This window comes from Ziziphus jujuba, chromosome 7 (genome assembly GCF_031755915.1).
Source record: "Ziziphus jujuba cultivar Dongzao chromosome 7, ASM3175591v1".
Taxonomy (NCBI): domain Eukaryota; kingdom Viridiplantae; phylum Streptophyta; class Magnoliopsida; order Rosales; family Rhamnaceae; genus Ziziphus; species Ziziphus jujuba.
Genome location: NC_083385.1, coordinates 9,975,182 through 10,000,577, shown reverse-complemented (window position 1 = coordinate 10,000,577; position 25,396 = coordinate 9,975,182). Strand labels below are relative to the sequence as shown.

At 35.4% G+C, this 25,396-nt stretch overlaps 3 protein-coding genes and 1 non-coding gene across 8 annotated transcripts; 3 read left to right on the top strand and 1 right to left on the bottom strand.

Moving 5' to 3' along the window:
- Positions 1–9,364: 9,364 nt before the first annotated feature.
- Positions 9,365–11,640, top strand: LOC107424667 (thioredoxin domain-containing protein PLP3B). The gene is made up of 9 exons (XM_016034515.3): positions 9,365–9,590; positions 9,693–9,796; positions 10,124–10,198; positions 10,299–10,346; positions 10,447–10,589; positions 10,734–10,806; positions 10,959–11,020; positions 11,206–11,303; positions 11,376–11,640. Exons 2-9 carry the CDS (start codon positions 9,713–9,715, stop codon positions 11,483–11,485), a joined length of 693 nt encoding a protein of 230 aa, XP_015890001.3. The 5' UTR covers positions 9,365–9,590; positions 9,693–9,712; the 3' UTR covers positions 11,486–11,640.
- Positions 11,641–12,389: 749 nt separating this feature from the next.
- Positions 12,390–16,988, top strand: LOC107424663 (phosphatidylinositol/phosphatidylcholine transfer protein SFH12). 4 transcript variants are annotated; one of them, XM_025076221.3, is made up of 15 exons: positions 12,390–12,611; positions 12,838–12,978; positions 13,058–13,304; positions 13,431–13,527; positions 13,637–13,903; positions 14,110–14,187; positions 14,291–14,392; positions 14,479–14,528; positions 14,710–14,809; positions 14,985–15,077; positions 15,163–15,255; positions 15,633–15,756; positions 15,999–16,375; positions 16,480–16,554; positions 16,675–16,988. In XM_025076221.3, exons 2-15 carry the CDS (start codon positions 12,951–12,953, stop codon positions 16,690–16,692), a joined length of 1,749 nt encoding a protein of 582 aa, XP_024931989.2. In that variant the 5' UTR covers positions 12,390–12,611; positions 12,838–12,950; the 3' UTR covers positions 16,693–16,988. The 4 variants fall into 4 exon arrangements, with proteins under 4 accessions (XP_024931989.2, XP_015889995.2, XP_024931990.2 ...); XM_016034509.4 differs by having other exon boundaries at positions 13,431–13,530; XM_025076222.3 differs by having other exon boundaries at positions 12,392–12,611; positions 13,073–13,304; positions 13,431–13,530.
- A 105-nt stretch (positions 16,989–17,093) lies between these two features.
- On the bottom strand, positions 17,094–20,607 carry LOC107424552 (transcription factor bHLH110). Of its 2 annotated transcripts, none has more exons than XM_060819213.1 (7): positions 20,228–20,607; positions 19,125–19,854; positions 18,279–18,404; positions 18,044–18,109; positions 17,838–17,903; positions 17,640–17,699; positions 17,094–17,483 (listed from the first exon to the last, which is right to left on the bottom strand). In XM_060819213.1, exons 1-7 carry the CDS (start codon positions 20,374–20,376, stop codon positions 17,373–17,375), a joined length of 1,308 nt encoding a protein of 435 aa, XP_060675196.1. In that variant the 5' UTR covers positions 20,377–20,607; the 3' UTR covers positions 17,094–17,372. The 2 variants fall into 2 exon arrangements, with proteins under 2 accessions (XP_060675196.1, XP_015889872.3); XM_016034386.4 differs by having other exon boundaries at positions 19,125–19,845.
- Positions 20,608–24,398: 3,791 nt separating this feature from the next.
- On the top strand, positions 24,399–24,470 carry TRNAH-GUG (transfer RNA histidin (anticodon GUG)). Its single transcript has one exon. It is a non-coding gene; the product is annotated as a tRNA-His (tRNA).
- Positions 24,471–25,396: the final 926 nt, after the last annotated feature.

Below are 25,396 nucleotides of genomic sequence, written 5' to 3'. Positions count from 1 at the left end.
GTAGCTGTCGATGGAACTACACTGAAGAATAGATATAGAGGTTTGTTATATATTGCATCATGTTTGGATGGGAACAATCAAATTTATCCACTTGCTTATGGAATAGGCCCTGGGGAGACGGATGCGGCTTACACATGGTTTTTTGAGAGCTTTAAAGAAGCATTTGGGGATGATCCGAATATAGCTTTTATATCGGATAGACACAAGAGCATTGCAAAAGCAATACGTACAGTTTTCCCTAATAATCACCATGGCCACTGCACATATCATCTTGGTACAAATTTACGTGCTAAGAAGTTTAAAGGTAATGTCAACGCGATTATATCAACTTTTAATGATGCAGCTAGATCATATATTGTTGAGGATTTTGATAAGGCCATGCAGCTTTTAGAAGGGGTTAGTATTGAAGCTGTACAATATCTCAAGGATGCAAGTCCTTCAAAATGGGCTAGATCACATTTTCCAGGCAATAGATACAACATAATGACAACTAACATTGCAGAAAGCATGAACTCTGTGCTTATTGATGCTAGGGATAAACCTGTTTTGCCATTACTAGATCACATTCGTGATGTCTTGCAAAGGTGGTGGTATGAACGTCGAACTAACGCTGCTGCAATGCAAACTCCTGTTACTAATTGGTTGGAAAAAATCATGCAGGACTACTCAAATATTGGCAGAGGCTTACGTGTTATGCCAATGAACTTATATGAGTTTCAAGTTGTTGGCCATGGCATGTTCGTTGGAGTTGTTAACTTAGAAAATAAGACGTGCTCATGCAAGGAATTTGACATTGATGGATTTCCTTGTGTCCATGCAATTGCAGCATGTAAGCATCGACATATTTCTCCATATTTCCTTTGCTCGACGCATTACTCAGTTGACTCACTCCGTTATGCATATTCGGAAACCATATATCCACTTGGAGATAAATGTCAGTGGCATGCTCCAGATGATGTCATAAACCAGGTTGTACTTCCACCTCAAATTGGCAAACAGTCAGGAAGACCGAGAAAGAAGAGGATTCAATCTCAAGGAGAGGAGCGTCATCAATATAGATGTGGGAGGTGCAAACAGGTTGGTCACACCAGCCGATCATGCTTCGCCGCCGTACCTCTTGATAGCACTAACAACCAACAGCACCACTGAAACGAACTCCCATCAATCGCATGATGCTATATTCAGACAATGAGGCCATGTATTGTGGTATGCGTGTGTATGAAATGTAGTCAGGAATGCAATTAGTTGGTCAACCGCGTAACATGTGTTTTGGCGTAATAGACGTTGGCTTTATGTGTTCTTTTATTGTCAAATTCATCTGTCGTATTGTTTTGATAACATATCATTCCGTCTTCAATTTAACTGATAACAGTTGTTTGTATGTTTCTTACTATTGCATGGATGATATTACTGCCCAATGGTAATGACCAATGCATCATCGGTAATTTTGCCAATTTAACTGATAACTGTTCACCCTCGGTAATTCCCGAGTAAATTGTCGGTAACCACCAAATTCCCTCTGGCAAATTTACCGACAGTTTCGTCGGTAAATACCGAGGGTCTACAGTATGGCATATTTTGCCAATTTTTTTGACCCCACAAGGCCCCTAAGGTGTGTTGAATGAAAAAACATGCTAAACATGGATTCTATAATTGTACTAAGGAGAGAAAATCAAAAAATTTCATAAAAGTGTATCAAAAGTTTGCAAAAAATTGATGACTGCTCACCGTCGGGAAATTACCGACGCAACTGTCGGGAAATTACAAATGCCCTCTGAAAAAATTACCGACAGTTTCGTCGGTACTTTCCCGAGGGTGTACAAACAGCATATTTTGCCAATGTTTTTGACCCCACAAGGCCCCTAAGTTGTGTTGAATGAAAAAACATGCTAAACATGGATTCTATAATTGTACTAAGGAGAGAAAATCAAAAAATTTCATAAAAGTGTATCAAAAGTTTGCAAAAAATTGATGACTGCTCACCGTCGGGAAATTACCGACGCAACTGTCAGGAAATTACAAATGCCCTCTGGAAAAATTACCGACAGTTTCGTCGGTACTTTCCCGAGGGTGTACAAACAGCATATTTTGCCAATGTTTTTGACCCCACAAAGCCCCTAAGTTGTGTTGAATGAAAAAACATGCTAAACATGGATTCTATAATTGTACTAAGGAGAGAAAATCAAAAAATTTCATAAAAGTGTATCAAAAGTTTGCAAAAAAGTGATGACTGTTCACCATCGAGAAATTACCGACGAAACTGTCGGGAAATTACAAATGCCCTCTGGAAAAATTACCGACAGTTTCGTCGGTACTTTCCCGAGGGTGTACAAACAGCATATTTTGCCAATTTTTTTGACCCCACAAGGCCCCTAAGGTGTGTTGAATGAAAAAACATGCTAAACATGGATTCTATAATTGTACTAAGGAGAGAAAATCAAAAAATTTCATAAAAGTGTATCAAAAGTTTGCAAAAAATTGATGACTGCTCACCGTCGGAAAATTACCGACGAAACTGTCGGGAAATTACAAATGCCCTCTGGAAAAATTACCGACAGTTTCGTCAGTAATTTCCCGAGGGTGTACAAACAGCATATTTTGCCAATGTTTTTGACCCCACAAGGCCCCTAAGTTGTGTTGAATGAAAAAACATGCTAAACATGGATTCTATAATTGTACTAAGGAGAGAAAATCAAAAACTTTCATAAAAGTGTATCAAAAGTTTGCAAAAAAGTGATTACTGTTCACCATCGGGAAATTACCAACGAAACTGTAGGGAAATTACAAATGCCCTCTGGAAAAATTACCGACAGTTTCGTCGGTACTTTCCCGAGAGTGTACAAACAGCATATTTTGCCAATTTTTTTGACCCCACAAAGCCCCTAAGGTGTGTTGAATGAAAGAACATGCTAAACATAAATTCTATAATTGTACTAAGGAGAGAAAATCAAAAAATTTCATAAAAGTGTATCAAAAGTTTGCAAAAAAGTGATGATTGTTCACCGTCGGGAAATTACCGACGAAACTGTCGGGCAATTACAAATGCCCTCTGGAAAAATTACCGACAGTTTCGTCGGTACTTTCCCGAGAGTGTACAAACAGCATATTTTGCCAATTTTTTTGACCCCACAAGGCCCCTAAGGTGTGTTGAATGAAAGAACATGCTAAACATAAATTCTATAATTGTACTAAGGAGAGAAAATCAAAAACTTTCATAAAAGTGTATCAAAAGTTTGCAAAAAATAATGACTGTTCACCGTCGGGAAATTACCGACGAAACTGTCGGGACATTACAAATGCCCTCTGGAAAAATTACCGACAGTTTCGTCGGTACTTTCCCGAGGGTGTACAAACAGCATATTTTGCCAATTTTTTTGACCCCACAAGGCCCCTAAGGTGTGTTGAATGAAAAAACATGCTAAACATAAATTCTATAATTGTACTAAGGAGAGAAAATCAAAAAATTTCATAAAAGTGTATCAAAAGTTTGCAAAAAATGATGACTGTTCACCGTCGGGAAATTACCGACGAAACTGTCGAGAAATTACAAATGCCTCTGGAAAAATTACCGACAGTTTCGTCGGTACTTTCCCGAGGGTGTACAAACAGCATATTTTGCCAATTTGTTTGACCCCACTAGGCCCCTAAGGTGTGTTGAATGAAAAAACATGCTAAAAATGGATTATATAATTGTACTAAGGAGAGAAAATCAAAAAATTTCATAAAATTTTATCAAAAGTTTGGAAAACATTTATGACTGTACACCCTCGGGAAATTACCGACGAAAATGTCGGTAATATTTCCAGAGGGCATTTTGTAATTTCCCGACAGTTTCGTCGGTAATTTCCCGACGGTGAGCAGTCATCAATTTTTTGCAAACGTTGATACACTTTTATGAAATTTTTTGATTTTATCTCTTTAGTTTTCATTATAGAATCCCTATTTGCCATGTTTTTGCATTCAACACACATTATGGAACTTGTGGGGCCCAACAAATTGGTAAAACTTGATGGACTGTACACATTCGGAAATTACCGACGAAACCGTCGGTAATTTTTCCAAGGTTTATTTGTTGGTTACGAAAAAGCGTTTTTGTAATTACCGATGGTGAATTGGGAATTATCGATGCACCATCGATAATTATCTTTCCTTTAATTTTTACCACAACCGAGGGTTTTTTTTTTATCTTTTATCTTTTTTCTTTTTTTTCAACGGTTGTCATTAGTAAAGATAGGTTCAGCATATTAAGATAACATTAGTATAACATTAGTATAGACCGTCATAACATTAAACATACGATCTACATTGAAAGTTTATTAAAGTACAAATCAACAGCATATTTTTTTCTAAAAAACATAATGTCTTGCGGACCAAATGAAGGGTTCTCCTCACTACTCATGTACTCAATAAATTTCAGAGCGTAGACTCCACAATCACCCCTGCAGAATAGCATTAATGATTACCATTAATGAAAACCAACTACGTGTATTTTCACACGTAACCACAATAAAAAACAGCAGCAATACAAGTTGTTTGAAATGACAACACATTCATACCCATTATCTTGGCGGGGTGCATCTTTGATCATGGTCATCGTGAATGGATCTAAAGTGGGAGACACGTCCGGATTCTTCCCGTAATATCCCCCATCCCTCAATAGGTAAGGCAGCATATACGCAAGGCATTCCGCATTCTTCAACTCTCTATTCTGGACATATTTATTTCCCATATTTGGATCGTATAAATCAATATGTCGGGCCTTCAAGTCCACACATGCTGCCAACCAATGCGCGCCTCCATTGTTGACAGGGATGTACACCTGCAAATTAGAACATAACCTCATTATCCACAAAATGGGAAACTTAGTGAGAATTTTTTTCAATATATGTATGGACTTACATAATCACATATCCGCCACGACACGCTAGGTTTGGGTGACCTCCCACGCACATAGTTACAAAGGGTCGCATCACATGAATATGTGCTACGAGATGCGCTCCATATGGGATAACGCCCTTTGATGGATGACTGCCAGATAATGAAATATATACAATATAAAATATCATCAATATAACATTAAGCAATACAGTAGCATCCCATCATCTTACCCAAAATAACACGTCTAATATGGCACAGGTGTTGGTGAACATCTTCTCATTATCAAACCGTCTTTTTCGTATGAAATACAAAATAGTGTCAATATGCTGCAAAACCACATTAAAGGAAATAAGTAACAAGTGCGAGGTGATAAATAAAACATCATTCCAAACATAGGACCACAATGATTTTGCATGAACATAAAACATATAACTTACATCGGAATTTAACCATCCTTCATCGGTCAGTAGCTCAGCAAAAAATTCCTTTCCCACCGTCATATAAGATGTACACACGGTTGCTTCCTTCGGTGCCACCCTATACCACTCATCGAACGCCCTCTCCTTTGATGCATCAATAGGTCGAGTAAGATTAAATTTGACCTTCTTTTTACACGGGTCGGTGTAAGGAGAGATGACGCGATGTGACTGGTGGTAAACTCGACCGAATCGGCTTGTATCACCAACGTTACGCTTCCGATCTTCCACCTCAATCTCAGCTGATTGGTCATGATGTGGACTGTCAGCTGAAGCACCGATATCCCACCCGAAATGTAAAGGCCGATATGGCACCAAAGCCCAGGAATCCTCCACATAGGGTCCTCCAGGTACGATAGGCTCAACCGGTGTATTACAATCATCATCCTCCTTCCTACCATTGGAACCGTCTATGGGTGCATCAAATTCTTCAGCTTGCTCTCCAACAAACGGTGCCACAGGGGATGATGGTATAACCGAAGATGACGGTGAATGGCTATGCATATGATGCTCGGCCTGCAAAACACAATGATTATTTTTGCAGTTCCCAAACTCTAACAACAAATAATTGCTGAATTACAATATGTAATTTAATAATGCTGAAGCACTAAAGTAAAGTATACTAAGTTGTCTAAATGATACCTGATGCTTTTGTTGGTCAATAACAGAACTAAGCATCTTCCTTAATGCTGCCATCTCTTTATTTAATTCATCAACTTTTGCCTCCAAGCAAGCAAGCTAATCATTATCAATATCCAAAACATAAGTCAACATATATTAGTACAACATATGAAATACAAATTTGCTTGCAAGTAACAATTGCATACCCTGAAATTAGAATCTGGAGGGCCACTAGAATGCTCCCCAGCTTTGGACGCATCTTTAGCTCTAACATCTTTACCGCCAACTATTGGTGCTACAATTGGAGGTGACGTGTAGCGAACTTCATGTATGTCAACTGCTATTGTTCGCCAGTAATCCATAGTCTTCTCCTCATCGGTAGTATCTAACGTCCAGTGCACAACATACTACATGCAATGAAGAAAGGAAAAAAAAGTAAATTTGGAAACTGACTATGGTAATGTAACTTGAATGTAGTCGTACCATGTAGTCTAAACAAAATTTGCCTTACACTGCTATTGAAGGAGAACCAATTATGGACAGCAAAATGGTTCGGTTGCCTTGGAGTATGCCATCCAAGGATCCTCGGACAACGGGTTTCCAACCTGTCGGCAAATTGGTTACCAAAATCAGGGATTGCTTCAAACCCCCACACCTACAAAATACAAATTATAGGTTATTAAATATAAATTTTAAGTAAACGCTACATGTATTAAATATATTACCGTACCTGAAACACCAATGGAAAACCTTTTAGGTCATAATACTGTGATATATTCTTTACTGCACGTCCTCGTCCTCGTAGCTGGAATGCATTGTGGAATGAGTTGATCGTCTCCTTGTAGCTCAGAATGCCCCAAGGGTAGCAATTAAATACGTCGAGATCAGCAACCAAATCAATGAATTTTTTTTTTATTTGAACCTTCGGATCCATTCCGAGTATACCATGAACTAAGAAATATAGTAACGCAATTCTAACAGCATCCCAATCATCCACAAAAAGTGTATCCTTGAATAGTCGTTCCAGTTCGGGCGGTTTCAAGTCACTCCTGTCATCTAGCAACCTCGTGCGCAGCTCATTTCCTTTGGAAATTTGCAAATCATACATCGAAGGGTACCTACAAAACTTTAACCCACTAATGAGTGCGAATTCCCACTTCGTAAACCGCACTGCAGATCCGCCGAAGTTAAACTCCAGTACTTCTGGATTGTTGGACTCAACTTGTCTGCAAAGCAGGTGATGCACTAACTGACCAGAGAACCGGAGGTTCTTCATGTCAAGTAAGTGTCCAAAACATGTTTGTCTATACTTTTCGAGCTGCTCACTTGTGAGGACACTTGTAATTACTTTGTTCGCCCCTATTGGATTCCCGAATGAATGTGCCCTATCTTTATTTATATCGGCATCCTGCAACATCCGTTCCTTTGGAGCATCGATGGGCTGCAATATGAATTACATAAATGGAACTGACATCAACGATTTAATCATACCCTATTTTTCCACCCTAACTTGATAATAATAATTTCCAACTAAATCTTAAGACATATGGGTTCACATTTTTGAACTGTCGGGAAATTACCGATGAAACCATCGGTAATCAACCTACAATGAACTAAAAAAAAAGCCCGATGGCCTATCGGCAATTACCGATGGCCATCGGGTGAAGTTTTTCTTCAGTTTTCACATTCATGAATAAATACTGTCACATGTCTTATCATTTACCGCACAAAACAACCTAAATGAATATAAAACTTACCGTATCAGATGGGGGAGAGGAAAGTGGAACGTGCCCTCGAAGTTTGGTGCTTTCCGTCTCAGATTTGGATTTCTTCCTAGTAGTACGTTGACGCTTAGAGTCGGGTGCTGCTGCTGTGCTACCACCGCGTCTCTTACTTTCCACCTTCTTAACTCCCTTCTTCGGTTGACGTCGCAAGTTCCTCTTTGGTGCCATTATAAAGTACAACCTACAAATGTACATTGACAACATTAATAAACTTTTATCTACCTTTAACAACATTGTCAACTATGTATACATACATGTATAAATATCCGCAATCCTCAATTTCATACGCTCTCTTCCTAAGGATGGGTATGTTGATGCTGCTGCTTGTAAGGGTCCTTTTGGTCTTAGTCAACAACCGTTAAAACATATTACCTTTATCTAGACAGGATGCTTTTATGCTTTTTGGATCAAATAAACGCCACCCTAGTTTTCATACATATTTGTGACCCAAAATTCATAATATATTTCATTATTTTGTATATGAATACAAGGAAAAAAATCTAATAGGGAATTCTTGACGGTATTACATTCCTTTATGAATTACTATTAATTTCTCTCTCCTCTCTCTCTCTCTTTCTCTCATTCTTTCCCAAAAAATACCCAAAAAAAATAATCATAAAGTATTTCTCTCATTTTTTCTCTAATTAATTTCTCTCTCTCTCTCTCTCTCTCTTTCTCTCTTTCTCTTATCTTCAATTCTATATATATATCTATACCCAAAAAAAAAGCATTTTTTATAAAAATTAAAAAAAAAAAAAAAAACGACGTGTCGTCTGGGTGTCGTCCATCCCAGACGACATGTCGTTCAATCCATCTTCAACCCTTGTCCGGGTCGACCCGAACCCGCCTAAACCAGCACGACCCGATTCTTGACCCGTTTATTTCTTCCACCTTCGGCCACCGATCAAGGCCAAACCGGTCCCATTTTTTTCCTCTCTTCATTTCCTACTAATTCCCAATATCAATCTATCCTAAATCTTCAAAAAATAAACCCACCTAAACCACTACCGACCCGATTGTTCACCGGCCTATTTCTTCCACCTCCGGCCACTGATCAAGGCCAAACTGGTCCCTTTTTTTCCTCTCTTCATTTCCTACTAATTCCCAATATAAATCTATCATAAATCTTCAAAAAATATAAACACAAAAATTATAAATAAAAACCCACTCCACGGCAACGAAAGAAATAAACATAAAGCCAAATCCACACAAAAACAACCCACATCGGTCCCACGGCAACAAATAAAGAAAGAGATTCAACCAATTACCTTATTCTCTGTGCTGAGATGAGATCCTAATGTTTGCCTTTTCCACGACAGCTTCGGTTTGGTTGTTTGTATTTGTGTGTTCGTGTATAAAGCCGTTTGTTTTTGTTTGGTTTTAAAAATAAAAGGATATGTAAGTAATTGTTTTTTGTTTGAGGGTTATAAGGGATATTAAAGAGTAGATCAAAAAAGAAATGAATTGAGGGGGTAAAATTCATGAAGCTCGATCCTACAGGGATATTGGGCCAAATTCCCCTTTCCACTTGTGTTGCCATCCATGACGGATATTCCAATTTCTTTTTATTTTTAAATTTTCTCTTTTTTTCTTTTTAATTAATTAATTAATTTTTTTTTTTTTTTTTCAGTTTCAGTAGTGAGTGTAGTCGGGTCCTCCAGCATCAAATTTGAATGCTGTGGTTCGGTGGTTGAATCTCTAAACGACGTCGCGGCTCGATTCGCTTCTCCCACAAGCAATTTCGTCCCCTTTCAATTCCCAAATTCCTTTGAAGCTCCTGGAATTTTACATTTCTGTTTCTTTCACTGCATCGCGAACGTGCCGGCCCAAGGTATGCTTCTTTGCCAGATCTCCTTTACATGTAGATTGTTTGAATGAAAACTGATAAAGATCGTTTAGTCATTGATTTTTCTTTATTTTTGGTTCTTTTCAGCTGAATATTTAATAGAAAAGATGGATCCAAATTCAGTGAAATCGACTCTTTCTAATTTAGCATTTGGAAATGTAATGGCGGCGGCTGCTCGTGATTATCAAAAGGTTGGATTTTTATTTCACTTAAGATAACAAAACCCATCAGATCCATCATCGTTGTGTCATTTTCCAGTTATGTATTTCCTACATTTATATAAAACCTGTGTTTATGAAGGTCTTTTTTTTTTCTTTTTTTTTTTGGGTGATTTTCCAGTTGTATAATTGTCTTTTGGTTTAAGGAGGCAAACGGGTTGAGTTTGCTAGTTCGGATTATTTCTCTCTTGGTTATTCAACCAGTAGAAGACTGAAATTTTAAGCTCAAAAAAGCGTAGATTGCTTTAATTAGTGGGAAAATCAAAATGATTTGGTGTTTTGTCATTCCCCTTGTTGCAGGAATTACTTGCTCAACAAAAGGCACAGCCATCAAGCTCATTCAACGAGGAAGTCGACCTTGACGAGTTGATGGATGTAAGTTTTTGTGTGCCCCAGATGACCCTCTGCTTTCTAGAAACTTCGCTTTTGGTTTTAATATATTTATGGTTAACTTTTCATTGGATGATGCTATTAGGATCCTGAGTTGGAGAAATTGCATGCAGATAGGATTGCTGCTCTAAAGGTTTGATTTTTATGTTGCAAATATTTGATATTTAGAGTTTGGAGGTGACTTTGTGTAATGGATAAGTGTTTATGTTTGGATTTTTGTATTTTTTTGTTAGAAAGAAGCTGAGAAGCGAGAAGCCTTACAAAGGCAAGGCCATGGAGAATATAGAGAGATAAGCGAGGGAGATTTCTTGGGTGAAGTCACTGGCAGTGAAAAAGCAATTTGCCACTTTTATCACAATGAATTTTATCGCTGCAAGTAAGGAATTTACTAATATCTCTCACTCTTTTGCATATAAACTTCACACTTGCATATCCACAAACAAACATGTTTTGCACATGCAGACGTCCTTTCTAATATGTATTGCAAAATTTATGTGGTCATGTGAATGGTTTTTTCTAGGATAGTAGATAAGCATTTGAAGTCCCTTGCTCCGAGGCATCTTGATACAAAGTTCATCAAGCTGAATGCGGAGGTGAGTGTACTACAATTGTTTTATAATCTGTATAGATATTTTAGTGTTTACTGTGATTGAGATCCCACCATTGCAGCCTTGGATTTTTGGTCATTTTGTTATACAAGGTAAAGATGAAAAACGAGATATTAACAATCTGAAAATCAATGCAGAATGCACCTTTCTTTGTTACCAAGCTTGGAATCAAGACTTTGCCGTGTGTTGTACTATTCAGGTCTGTCTATTTGAACTTCTAATTTTTGCACGTCTTTTCTAGTATTCAAGAGCTTTGGGTTGGTGAATCAAGACTTATTATTAGCCAAAGTGATAATTAGTAATATGCCTCATAAGATTTGTTGACCCTCTTATTGCATTAAACTTTTTCATGAGACTTGATAGATTTAATGATCCTTCTTTCAGAAAAGGGATAGCCATAGATAGGCTGATCGGGTTTCAGGATCTAGGAGGAAAAGATGATTTCACTACCAGAACACTGGAGAATGTATTAATCAAGAAGGGTAATTCTTCTTATCAGATTGTGCTTTGCAATGAATAAGACATGGCAGAGTCTCTAAATGTTTATTTTACAGGTATTATTAGTGAGAAAAAAGAAGATGAGGTTGAGGAAGATGATGGATATCCTGAAAATAGGCGCAGGACAGTAAGATCCTCGGCAAATTCTGATTCTGATTCTGAATGAAAACGATTTAAAGAGTAAGCAAGCAATTCAAAGAGTTAGCAAGCAGTTCAGAGTCCCATGTTTGTGTTTGTGTACTTCATATTGCCCAGTTTATGTACTCTTACAAATTCACTATTTGAGCAATGAAATTGAAGTGGCACATGCCCTTCCAGCCATACGTGTTGACTCTTGAGACCTAGGACCAGGAGATAAGTCGGTTCATTCTACAGATGCATTAGAAATTGCATGGTAATGGTTTTATAGCAATCTCAATCGTTTTTATTGCATAATAATATTTACGAACACAGTGGCAAGTTTGACACCCTGTTTAAAAACTCGTATTTAAAGTAGCTTGTGGCTGAAGACTTTGTTAATAGTGTTTCTAATTCCTGACCCTCCTTATCTGTTTCTTACACTAATCAAATTAGTACTCTTCGAAGATAAAATCATTACAAAAGAGCTCTAACACGATTATCAAACCATGAAACTAACTCAAAAGCAGAAAAATTCAAAAAGCATTCGGTGATCATAATAATGCAAAGAAGCAATTTTTTTTGGCTATAATTATTATATGTCCATTTAGTTTTTGAAAACCGAACTTCAATTATTTCTCACCGGAAATGTTATGTTACCGACCCAACAAAAAACAAACAGCCGGGGCAAAGTTGATTTGTGTCACGGTGGGCTGGGAAGAGGGCATGATTTCCATCCGCTGTATACCCCGTGGCGTCATGCAATTGCTGGCTGGAGCAGTTAGTTTAGGTCGCGAAGCAGAGAAATGTTTTTGCAAAGAAACACGGAAGGAGACGTTAGTTTGGCGGTTTTTAGTTAAGGACAAAGATTTCAACGATGCGTCCTTGCATTTCGCCAAAAACACTCTCTCTCTCTCTCTCTCTCTCTCTCTCTCTCTCTGTGCTCGTATTGGCAAAAATGGGTATGGATTTGAGACCTCGTCAAGCTCCAAAACAAACTCCGAAAAAGGAACAAAATGAAAAAAAAAAAAATTCCCTCTTTTACCACCTTCTAATTAATTATACTCTTTTTAACATCTCACTATCTTTCCGTAAATTTCTAAGGTCCTGAAAATAGTAAATGATATTTATACAAACGTCTATCTTCTCTTTAACCCCAGCTGCGTTTTCAAGAGGTTATTTTTTCTTTCACACCCTTTTCTTTCTCTTTTCCCTTTTTTTTTTTTTTTTTTCCCCTTTTTGCATCTGTTATTTCTCCAACTGGGTTCACGTAAATTATTTCCCATTATTTGTTTTTGCATTAGTATAGAGCAGCTTTATTTGGTTAAGCATTTTGTTTCCTTTTTTTTAATTTGTTTAGGTTAGGCTAATTAATGGTGGGAATGTTTTTTTATGTTGCAGGCATATGTGAGGGCTTTGGTTCTGGCATTTGTGATATGAGTGCTTGATCTTCTGCCCTTGTCTGCCTCACCCATTTTAACTGGAAGTACACGATCAATTAAAAGATTGAGAAAATGTCTGGACCTTTATCTCCCAAGCCAGGTACATAAGAAATTAAACTCATCCAGGATTTTAGAATTGTAGTGTGTGTTGATTTGTTGATTTATATATTTACATATAGTTCTTGAAAGATCAGATGAAAACTCTGAGACTAGAATGGGGTCATTTAAGAAGAAAGCAATTAATGCGTCCACCAAGTTCAGACATTCATTGACAAGAAAGGGTAGGAGAAGCAGTAAAGTCATGTCGGTTGAGATCGAGGATGTGCATGATGCAGAGGAAGTACAGGCTGTTGATGCCTTCCGTCAAGCACTTATTCTGGATGAGCTACTGCCTGCCAAGCACGATGATTATCATACAATGCTCAGGTCCTTACTTCCATTTTTTTATTCCATTCTTTGTTAGTTTTGCTTTTCTTGTTCCAAAAGCAATAGAACTGTGCATTTCTTTTTAGTATTTTACAGTAATCTTATCTTAGCCTTTGATTTATACAGATTCTTGAAGGCCAGAAAATTTGACATTGAGAAAACAAAGCAAATGTGGTCTGACATGATCCAGTGGAGGAAGGAATTCGGTGCTGAGACTATTATGGTGGTATTCATTTCACAGTTATTTTTTTCTTATCACCATTCTACTTATTGAATTATTACAATACAAATTTAGTTTGCCCCTTTAAAAATTTTGCTCACTCTCTGTATAGGATTTTGATTACAAGGAACTTTCTGAAGTCTTGGAATACTATCCCCAAGGAAATCATGGAGTAGACAAGGAGGGACGACCAGTATACATTGAGAGACTAGGCCAAGTCGACGCTAACAAGCTATTGCAAGTCACAACAATGGACCGATATCTGAAATATCATGTGCGAGAGTTTGAGAGGACTTTCAATGTTAAGTTCCCAGCCTGTTCAATTGCAGCAAAGAAGCACATTGATCAAAGCACAACCATCCTGGATGTGCAAGGATTGGTATGTATGTAGCAATAATATTTGTCAATATGGGATGGTTTGCTGTAAGCTATTAATATTTTCTCTGTTTTTCTTTGCAATTTGTATATACTGGTGTTAGAAAGCATTCTGGTGATTTGAAGCTTCAACGCTAGTTGAACTACTAAATGTTAAAAAATATTTTGCAAAAGCTGTTATTACTTTTAACCTTTGATTTGATTACACAGGGACTTAAAAGTCTTAACAAAGCTTCAAGGGAATTGATTATGCGCCTTCAGAAGATTGATGGTGACAATTTTCCTGAGGTGCTGGCACCATTTTGTGATTTATTTTCTTGATAGTTTGACTGTTTACTCTTCAATGGCAGAATTATTGACTGGTCAAGCAAATTGTTGTATTTCACTGCAGAGCTTGAATCGCATGTTTATCATCAATGCTGGTTCTGGATTTAGGATGTTGTGGAACACCATCAAGACCTTCCTTGATCCTAAGACCACAGCGAAGATTCATGTGAGCATATTCCAATTTATGCTGAATTTTTCTAGTTTTGACAAATATCATGTTGTTATTAATAAGTAAAATTTATTATTCATTAGGTTCTTGGCAATAAGTTCCAGAGCAAGTTGCTTGAAATTATTGATGCTGAGTAAGTTTCTTATGAATTTTCTACTTTTGCACCTCTAATTCATCTTGGTTTGTGTATGGCTCTGCGGTTTATGTCTAGTTTTTTCTTTCTGGTTCTCTATCTCATGTTTATCCTTGGATTATCATCGTCATTGTCAATCAGTTTAATTTTTAATGCCCCTTTTGGCTTGGCTCTGCGCCAGTGAGTTGCCAGACTTTCTAGGAGGTACTTGCACTTGCTCTGAGTACGGAGGCTGTTTGCGTTCTGATAAGGGCCCCTGGAAGGACCCAGAGATTTTAAGGGTGACTTACTCACCTTTTGCTTTCTGTCATTATTATTCTTTTTGGTTCTTTTCTTGTTAACTGCTTCTATTATTAATATATATATATATATATATAGATATATTTTTGGTTCTTTTCCTGTTAACTGCAATTGAATTGAAAATAAACCATATTTGTTTGATAAATGGACCTACAGATGGTTCAAAATGGCAATCATAAATGCGGAAGAAAATCTGAAGTAGTCATGGATGAGAAGACAATATCTGAGGATGATGTTGTATACTCAAAGGTATATTTGGGGTCTCGATATCACAACATTGTGAGATTTATTTTGCTTAATGTGTTTTGATGCTTAACGTTCATAATGTTCCCAGGAATGTGACTATTCAGAAGTAGAATATAAGCGCCCTGGCTCACTTTCAAGAAACCAAATTGAGCATCCAGAAATGTCTCCCATTCGTGAGGAAGTAAGTATGTGGATATTCAATTTCTTCAGCAATTAAAAGCTTTCTATGTACGAGTCAGCTTCTAGGACCATTAGCAAGAGTGTTTTTCTATAGCTTGATCATTATTTTACTGCTGTTTTTAGTTGGTGGCAATGCCAAAAATGCCAGCAAGAAAAACGAAAAAAGGAATTTTGTAACTCAAGAGGTCTCTCTTCTGGTTGATGAGTTTCTTTATTTTCTAATTAGGCATGGGAAATTTGATGAAGAGGATGAAACTGAAATTTCGATATATTTGACACATATAGGCTCATGTTTCACTTTTTGTTATTTCACTTTTATCTGCATTCCCACACTTTTGTAGTAGTGATAGATCTTTCTTTGGAAAATAAACATTATAGGTTCCCATTATTCAAGAATACAAAAAATCTTTCAAGTATGAGAACTATGCTCCCATGGCTGAGAAATCTGTGGATTCAACTTGGCAAAAGGAGCCGGATAATGATAAGTTCGCCATTTCTAAAGGTATATCATCAACTTCTATAACATATAAATCTGGAAGCAACCATTAAATTTGACAATTTTTTTCCCCTTGTTTCTTTTATTCTGGCATAAATATGTTCTCAAAATTAAGTATTTGCATTAATATTGTAATACTTTGAGCCTGTGAATTCGAAGTTATTATTGTTTCACGACATGATAGCTACAAAATTCCCTTAGACCATCTTATATTTCTCTTTCGTTTTTCTATATATGAATTGGAGCAGCAAATACTTATGTATCGAATGAAGAATACAAAATTCCTGATGGTTCTCACCTTTTCACCGGAGTTATGGCCTTCGTTACGGGTATTGCCACCATGGTGAGACTAACACGAAATGTGCCAAGGAGACTCACAGATTCAACCTTCTACTCCAAGCCAACTTACTGTGACGATGAAACAGTGTTAAAAAGCCAGGAAACCACACCTGCTGTATCTGATGCAGATTACAAGGCTGTCATAAAACGCATGGCCGAGTTAGAAGAGAGTTTGAATGTTATGAACAAAAAACCAGTTACTATGCCAGCTGAGAAGGAGGAAATGTTGAATGCTGCTTTAAGCCGAGTAGACATGTTGGAGCAAGAGCTTGCTGCAGCAAAGAAAGTAATTATAATTCTTAGTTGTTTTTCTTTGATAAAATTCTTTAGGTTGGCTAGCTATTCAGTTATTGATCTGTTTGGTTTATATATATATATATATATATATAGGCTCTCGAGGAGTCACTTGCTCGACAAGAAGAATTTGTAGCTTATCTTGAGAAGAAGAAGAAGAAGAAGTCGTTGGTATGGCATCAACATCATAACATCGCTAACTCACTCTTACATCATTAGCATAAATAGTTGAAAAGAACCAATAAAGAAGTTTTGTATCTCATATGTTTTAACTTTCCACTTTTAATGTAGAACCTATTCAGCTGGTAAATCAAGAAATGCTTGGACGCCCCGGGAGATTTGCTCAGGATCTTAAAGGCTGTGGATGATTTTTGGTTCTCCGAAGCCACACAAATGCATTGTGCTACTAAAAGAAATGTTGAATCTTTCGTTTTACTTAATTATTTGAATCAAAGTTTTGGTCAAATATATTATATACATAGAAAAATTATCAATGCTTTGCAAATCATGTGTATATTACAAAACAAAGTGGCGTCCCACATATATGGATATGCTTTAATAAATGCCTGACTCTGTGATGAACGAGCCAGAGCACTTGTGATTAAGACCTCTGGTATGTACATATAACTTGACCAAACTGAAAGTATATTTAACTAATAGAAGACCATAACGTAGTCCTGAGATTTATGATTCAAAATGCACAAAAGGAATAAAATAAAATTATATAAAAAGAACAATGATTTATTGATCGAAGATTGCGCATTGTGTTGGTGTTTCCAAAAGTACAATAGGTGGCCCTGAAAATATTAAGCCTGTTGTCCCTCTCTGTATTGAAAAACGTGGGTGACCCTATTTAGAAGTGCTTGACATGTTCTTCAATTATTTTTCACCCCCGAAACAGAAATAATAATAAAAATTCTCAATCAGTTTTTTAATACATATTCTCCACTTGCCCAATTTAATTTATAAAGTGGGTCCAATTAAGTTCCTCAATCGTACCCACTAATATATGAAACACAAGATATGGGTACAAGGCATAGCCCTCTACTCCTAAGCTCCAGCTTTGTTTCCTTTTCCTTTTCTTCCTCTTTGCGCAATCCCTACAATAATTTTAATAAAATAGCAACAAAAATCGAATTAATGACTTAATTCCCTCGATTTGTGCGTGTCTTGCTAGAGTACCACTTCACATAGATGAACCACAAATCAAATAAAGAAAGCTAACGAGGGATCCGAAAGTAGCATTAATTAATTACCTGTTGCATCTTTCTAGAGAGCTTGCTTTGCAGTGACTTCATATAAGGCAAGCTCAATGTCTGCAAATATATATATATATACACACAAGTACGATTAATTCAAGCATTCAATGAGGACTATAGTGAAGAAACTAAGGTTTATGAACAAGGATATTAATGCAAAAGCAGTTTATAGAATGTTGGGTAGAGAAAAATCACCTGCACTTGATCATGAAGGAATTGGATATAACCAATAGCTTCTGTTAATACAGATGCTGTATCCGTCTGAAAGTTTAAAAAGAATAAATGATAAAGTACTGGAACAAGTATGGGCAAACAAATATTGAAATAGGTTTCTGATCAAATTCTGATAGAAGAATGTAAATAGTTACAGTGGCATTTGCAGAGATAATATAGGTATATACCTTGCCAAAAGGTGCCACCAACCTGTGAAGAGATGCAATTCTGTCTCCTAGTTTCTCTTTTCTGATCTAGTTATACCCAACACAAAAAAAAAAAAATGTATGGTATTGATATAAATTAATTAAATGGACAGAAATGAATGAAATTGATATAAATTAATTAAATGGACAGAAATGAATGAAACTTTTAACAAATTTAATTTCAAAAAGTATGTTACTGATATAAATTAATGCTTACTTTCAGTGGTGGTGGGTTTGAGGGTCTTGACTTCTTAGTAGCTGATTGGGATGCCTTGGGCTCAGAGATATTACCGCTATTGCTAGGTCTCTTTGTTCTGGAAACTTCATTTTTGAAAGCTGACGTCTGTAGCACAAAAGAGTGTATATGTTTCAGTTTATCAAGAAGACAAGAACACTGCTTGTGAAAATAACTAGACATGCATATGCAGGAACCATTAAAGAAATTAATATTGTAAATTAATTATGAAAAATATATTAACACATGTAGTATAAAAGGAAACCAACTAGCGCTTTGCATATGTGATAGAAAACTAACAATATATGTTGAAGCTTTTCTTAAAATAAGTAATGGGAGGACTACGGACCCACTCACGATCTACTAAAGGGCATGTATTTGCAATGATAAATACAAAATCGGATTAAAACTTCCTGTAAGTCTTTATTTCCAAAATTTTGTGTTAGTGAATATTTTATTAGTAAAGAGAAACAATTCCAGACAACAAAGTTTGCTGAGACTGCAATGAGTTCGCAGTAAAACCTGTATAGTATATATGTCATGAATACTTATAGATTCATAAATTTTGCAACACTACCGCCACTGGGAATTAATTAATAATTAACTTTTTTAATTGTATGTCAAACCTCTTATATATGTATATATACACTTACATTTGCCAATTATCTCTGTAATATATTAGTTGCAGGAATTTCCATGATGATGATTTACATAACAGGACTGTATATTATATGCATACATACATATATATATATATATATGAATGAATTAGTTAATAATTTCCAGTTTCTAGTTAAGATATACGAGAAAAAGATATGGAAAGCTTACAATACTGGAGCTGTTTGATGATGGGCTATCCTTCGACTTTTGAACGTCTTGATGGTCATCATGACCTAAAGGCCCACTTCGTTCATAAAGACCAAGATTGACATGTGAAGCGCTCTGACGACAAGGATAACTAGTAGATGACAAGAGATCTAAACCCTGAAAGTTCAAGCCTAATGATGATGATGATGACGAACACAGCGAATCCGAGAGCCCTTTATAATTTGTAGTACTTACTGGAAAAGTATCACTCATGTCATATCTAAGATCCAATGCAGCAACTCCCGTGAAACCTCCGAAAGTAGTTCCAGTAGTAGTGTTAAAATAGGGTACTTGATCTCCAGCTGAAAACTTTTGGCAACCGGCCGATGATATGGAGCTGTCATTGAGCCATGTATTGTCAACCATGTCACAAGGAGGAGGAATATTGATATTTTGCTTATAGCTTGTAGATAGGTGATTCAACCTATCTACTATCTCTAAAGGGTCGCTTATCCTCTCACTCAATTTGGAGAAAGAATCTGAATTCTCTTCCTTTATATTTGAAAGGGGAAGTAGTAGTTCTAGATTTGGTGAATATTGTAGTTGGTTGAAGCTTCTTGTATTATCATTATGATAGCTAATAAAGTCGTGATGATGATCATGAGGAGACCATGCTCTTGAATATGGAATATTGGCTTCAGTTAGCTGATTATAGTCATTGTTACCACTACTTGTACTATTCCTGCATGATCTTATAGAAAGACAAATCAGTTAAAATGGTATATGTATAGTTTAACAAACACCAATATAAATCCAAAATTTATAGTCAAAATTTAGAAAACAAACAAAAACATACTGATGAAATTAGAAAACTGACAAGCAATATTAATTCTGGTCAATAAAATTAGTACCTACTACTGTCTTATTATGTCGGTATCTTCCATATGTATCTAATATCTCTATAGATCATAAACCAAATGCAGCTAGAAATTAAATATATATAACACTGAAGCTCATGAGAATAATGTTGAATTCAAAAGTAATAAAGAAAGTTTTATTTTTGGTAAGAAATGAGAAAGAAAGTTATGCATGCATTGCAGACAGAGATACATATATATACTTACAAAATGATTTTGCTTGAGGTGGAATATTTATTTGCAGTACTAGTGCTTTGAAGTAGTGTACATGTTGGAAGTGTAGGTAAAGAAGAAGTAGGAGCATTAACGAGCTGGTCTTGAAGCTGGTGCTGGGAATGGTGATTTGAATACTCCATGATTACTATGATTTTCAGAACGAAGAGAGAGACAGAGGTTTGACCAGTTGCTAGTATTTCAGGGTTTCAGTGCTACTTCCGGATTTTAGTCTACTCTTCCAAAGTCCCACCTTCAAGAGTAAAGACTGCTAAAGAGATTGTCAGAGAAAGGACACCATGGGATTCCTCGGTTTAATTCCCTTAATTCTTTGCTTTCCAAAGTTTCAACTAAAGTTTCTTTCTTTATTTTCAGTGAACTTTTTCATTTTGTTATTATAGTATATATATATATATATATTTCTTTTGGCCTACCAAAAAACGAGCTGGCGGGCCGGTCGTGCTTCGATTCTCTACACAGCGTGATCAATATCCAATAATCTTAGTGATCTGTATATATATTTACAAGGCAGAGAGCAAATAATTAAAGGTTAATTATTTCTTTATATCAAATGGTGAGAAAATTTTTAGTTCTTTCTCTCCATGTATATGTGTACATGTAATTGCACCCACCCGATGCAACATTTAGAACTACACAACAAAGGGCTAACAAGTTTTTTTTTTTTTCTTTTATTTGTCAAAGTTGTTAAATTATAGTATATCCCAAAAGCAACACGCTAGTTTTATTTCACATGTAAGCCTATTAAGAGATAAAAAGAAATTGAACTAATATGTGCTAAACAATACAAACAAGGATTGAATAAAATTATGATGCATATTAAATCACAGTTTATTTTTAAATAGTTTAAATTAATAGAAAATAGATATAATAATGTATAACAAATTTATTTTTCAACAAATTTATTTTTTTTAAATAGAAATTATTGTGACCTGATAAAAAATTTTAGAACAATAAGTTTTGGTTTTCTTGATCAAAATTAATTTGTTTAAGAAAACATAAGAAAATTAAAAGAATTATTCCTTTATTTTTGTTTTTTTCTCCACAATTTTCTTGATAAATATATACATATATATATATATATATATATATTAAGCAGCTAATTAAAAAGTTTCCAATCATGCAACTTGCTATATGTACAGTCGGCAAGTGCGAGCTAGCTAGGAGAGGTTCCAGCAGACGCTGATAATGATAAAATTCCACCGTTCACCTGTATTTGATCAATTATATTTATATGTACACCCTTAAGGGCTTCGTACCCCTAAATAACATTCATGCGCCCACATCAAGAAAAGTACATCAAGACAAAAGCACATCAATTTGGTAGCTAGCTAGAGGATATGGATGTCTCACCAATTTTCTTTTTTCTTTTTTTTTTTTTTTTTTTGGCTAGTTGGGGATATTATTGCTAGCTTTTGTTTACTAAGAAACAACATAAACTACTCATGTAATTAACAAAAAGAAAAAATAATAATAATAATAATAATTTAAGGAAGCTGGAGGTACACTGAAGAGGATAGCTAGCTAGAGTTATGAAAGTGTTCTGAAAGTATTGAATTATTTGTGCTAGTGATAGACGGTATAACTATAAGGTTATTTAGCAATTTCATCAATATTTTAATTCAAAACTCAGCTGTCCTTCACTGAAACAGAAACCCATAATATATACCATAACCAGATCTCTGACCCCACGAAAAGTTATTGCAGGGGAAAAAAGTGAGAGGGAGAGAATGTGAAATTAATAAAGATTATGGGCAGGTTTGTCTTCTGCCTCCAAGTTCCAATAACCTACTGCCCTTGCCCACTGCCGACCTTCGATTCCTCACCATTTTTACACATGTTTATGTTTTTATGCTTTAACTTCAATCCTAAATTAACATTGTTTACATGTTTATTAGTTGCACTAAAATAACGGATTAAATCTTTAAATTTTGTCCACGTTGTTTATTTGACAAAATGCAATGTTCTGCTCATTACTTTTATTCCTTTCTTTGTTTTTCCCTTTCTCGCTTTGGCTGGCATGAAGTAGTTGAAAATTTAAAAAATAAATAAATAAATAAATATATATATATATATATATAAATATATTCAGACAGAAAAATGCTAACTATTACCCCCCAGCATTGGGATTCCAAGATGCTTTTTGTATATTTCTGAGAGACCTTCAACAATTTTGAAATTCCAATTAACTAGTTAGGTCCCTACCTATCTCTGTCTAAGCCACCTCCACTTGCATAATAATATTGAAAAATATGATATACTAAAACATCAATTGGAATCCACGTTGGATACATTATTCTTCTTCTTCATCAGCGTTAAGAGAATCTCCCAGAGTCCTCACTAAAAACAAATTGCTTATCTTTCTTTATCCATGGCTTTTCAGTTTTGGCAGTCAACCCATATATGCTCGACCACTGATTATTTCCTTTGCTACCACTCAAACTAACAATTATATGTACACAGCTTCTTCTTTTTTTTCTTTTTTTTTGGATGTACTAGTACAACAAAAACTATTTAATATGGTGTTAGGCCACGCATTAAAGAATGCGTCGTCAAATAGATGAACAGGTGACGCATTTGTTCAAATGCATCCCCTTTTCTTTTTTTTTTTTTTCCAATTTTTTGCATCCCCTTTTCTTTTTTTTTTTTTCCAATTTTTTTGTTTACTACACCACCAGACCAATACAACAAAAACTAACTAATATAGTGTTAGGCGATGCATTATTTAAAGAATGCATCGCCAAATAGATGACGACGCATTCTTCAACAAATGCGTCACCTTTTCTTTTTTTTTTTTTCAAGTTTACCATAACAAGAATTGAACCCAAGACCTTCTACACTCTCAAGAAATCAGCACATTACCAGACCAAATGACTTGCATGTACTAATACAACAAAAACTAGTTAATATAGTGTTAGGCAACGCATTATTTAAAGAATGCGTTGCCAAATAGATGAACAGGCAACGCATCAAGAAATCACCACACCACCAGGCCAAATCGCTTGGATGTAATAATACTACAAGAAATAGCTAATATAGTTTTAGGTGATGCAGTCTTTTAAGAAAGAGTCGCTAAATAGACGAGAAGGTGATGCATTTGCCAACAACTGTGTCGCCGTTTCACCCAACCAATTTTTAACTTTTTTTTTTCAATTTGAAAATTGTTTTTAGTAATTTTTTAATTTTGCAAATATGCTTTTTTTTAAAAAAAAAATTGTAGATGAGCAATCAAAAAAACTAATTAAAGATTAAAAAAAAACATGGAATAGCCGCTACGTTTTCATGGAATTATGTCGCCTGTTCCTTCAATTATTTTTTATTTTTATTTTTTAAAAAGTAATTTAATAAACTTTCAATTTTTAAAAACAAGTAAACTATCATTAACCATAAAGACATAAAAGTTAAGCTCATTTAACATACTTATGTAGATAAATTGGTCAATAAATGCTTGTTGAATTAGAATTTTATATTCGCTATCCTATCTCAAATTAGGTCTTGAAATATTTTGTTTCTCATCTATATACAAATATATGAATAACTGAGAAAAGCATTGACAAAATTATTTTGTATTTTTAAATCAATGGAATTTATGTTCATTGAATTGCTACATGAATATATTTGTAGATGAATAATAAAAAAATGATTATATTTAGCTTAAAGGGTACTATATTTTAATCCTACTTTACCAAAGAGGCAGCTAGAATTTTGCCCAGAATAGTTTATATGTCAGATCAGACCAATTTGAACCTTGGAAGGAACAAAGACTAGAGCTAGAGTTGGTAACACACACATACAAAATCCAGTTAGGACATAGGATTTAGAAGTAACTTTTTCTTCCATTTACCTATAATTTTTTCCCGTTTAATTTTCTTTTTTTGGGGACAACACCTTATTTTCATGTCAAATCTCTGTCAAAGGTTCTGGGATTGAGGATGTTTGACAAGAAAAGGCCATAATGCACGCCTAAACAATGCTTGCTGTCTTTGGTTTACATTAAACAAGCTTTCTAAATTCAGGGATCACGGTCTGCCTACTTCCTACTCTTAATTGATAAATAATTCATATACAATTTTCCTTTTATTCTTTTTTTTTTCCCCCCCAAATTCACAACGTGAGAAGCTAAAATGTACAAGAATCCCACATCCCTGTGGCTGTAGTTTAGTGGTAAGAATTCCACGTTGTGGCCGTGGAGACCTGGGCTCGAATCCCAGCAGCCACATTTTCTCTCCTTTTTAGGTGGGAAGCAATCAAACGGGTCTATTTTGGTCTGGGCTTCGATTGTATGTTGATACTTAAATGGTCCAAATATTTCCATTGCGGACTGCGCAATCTGAGTTTGAAGCCCAGCTCTCTTTTTTTTTTTCCTTTTTTTTTTTAATTTTATTTTCATAGAGATTGCCTAGGTTTTTTTTTTTGTTTTTTTTGGGTGGTAATTATGGAAATTGCCTGGTTGCTACTTTGGTGCACTGTTCAATCACTTTGGTGGGTCATTTTTTTGTTTTTGTTTTTTGTGCTTCCTGAAAAGGTGGGTTCCTTTATAAGTTGGTGTGGTGGCCGAAACTTAATTGAGAAGAAAATCCATTTGTGCACAGGCCAGCCGGTTAATTATTTTTTGCTAAACAAACAAAAACTGAGTTAACAAAGACTCAGCCTGATGTGACACTATGTACATTTCAAAACTGTCATTATATGTATGATTTTGTTTTTGCCCTTTGAATATGAAATAACTCAAATTTAAATTTTATTTACCAAAAAACAAAAAAAAAAAAAACTCAAAATTCAATTTTTAAATATAAACCTCCTTGTTTAAGGAGTATCCTATTTGGCTATTCGGAATATATATATACACATACATACATATATGGATAAAGGGATATATATATATGGATAAAGGGATTTCCTAATATTTCACTTTTAAGTCAGCAATAATAAAAAATTAGTGGCAGATTTTAAAGATAACAAAATCATATCATATGGAGTGATCCGTGCGTAAGGGTCAAATTACGTAGGTCAAATATCAAAACATAATATTAATGGGTTTTTAATCTTGCATTGTTTCAACTTTTAACCTTCTCTTTCACTGCACAGTAAATTGGTGGAGTTTGTCATAGTTTCTTTCAATTTTTTTATTATTTTTTAAATTTT

Excerpts from the sequence above, each read along its gene's own strand:
- LOC107424667 (XM_016034515.3), top strand. The coding sequence starts at position 9,713 with ATGGATCCAAATTCAGTGAAATCGACTCTTTCTAATTTAGCATTTGGA. Across the intron at positions 10,199-10,298 it reads ACCTTGACGAGTTGATGGAT|GATCCTGAGTTGGAGAAATT; the intron begins GTAAGTTTTTGT and ends TGATGCTATTAG. Across the intron at positions 10,347-10,446 it reads ATAGGATTGCTGCTCTAAAG|AAAGAAGCTGAGAAGCGAGA; the intron begins GTTTGATTTTTA and ends TTTTTTTGTTAG.
- LOC107424552 (XM_060819213.1), bottom strand. The coding sequence starts at position 20,376 with ATGGAGTATTCAAATCACCATTCCCAGCACCAGCTTCAAGACCAGCTC. Across the intron at positions 18,405-19,124 it reads CATCAAACAGCTCCAGTATT|ACGTCAGCTTTCAAAAATGA; the intron begins GTAAGCTTTCCA and ends TTTGTGCTACAG. Across the intron at positions 17,484-17,639 it reads TCTCTAGAAAGATGCAACAG|GGATTGCGCAAAGAGGAAGA; the intron begins GTAATTAATTAA and ends AAATTATTGTAG.
- LOC107424663 (XM_016034509.4), top strand. The coding sequence starts at position 12,951 with ATGTCTGGACCTTTATCTCCCAAGCCAG. Across the intron at positions 14,529-14,709 it reads CTTGAAATTATTGATGCTGA|TGAGTTGCCAGACTTTCTAG; the intron begins GTAAGTTTCTTA and ends GCTCTGCGCCAG. Across the intron at positions 15,256-15,632 it reads TGTCTCCCATTCGTGAGGAA|GTTCCCATTATTCAAGAATA; the intron begins GTAAGTATGTGG and ends TAAACATTATAG.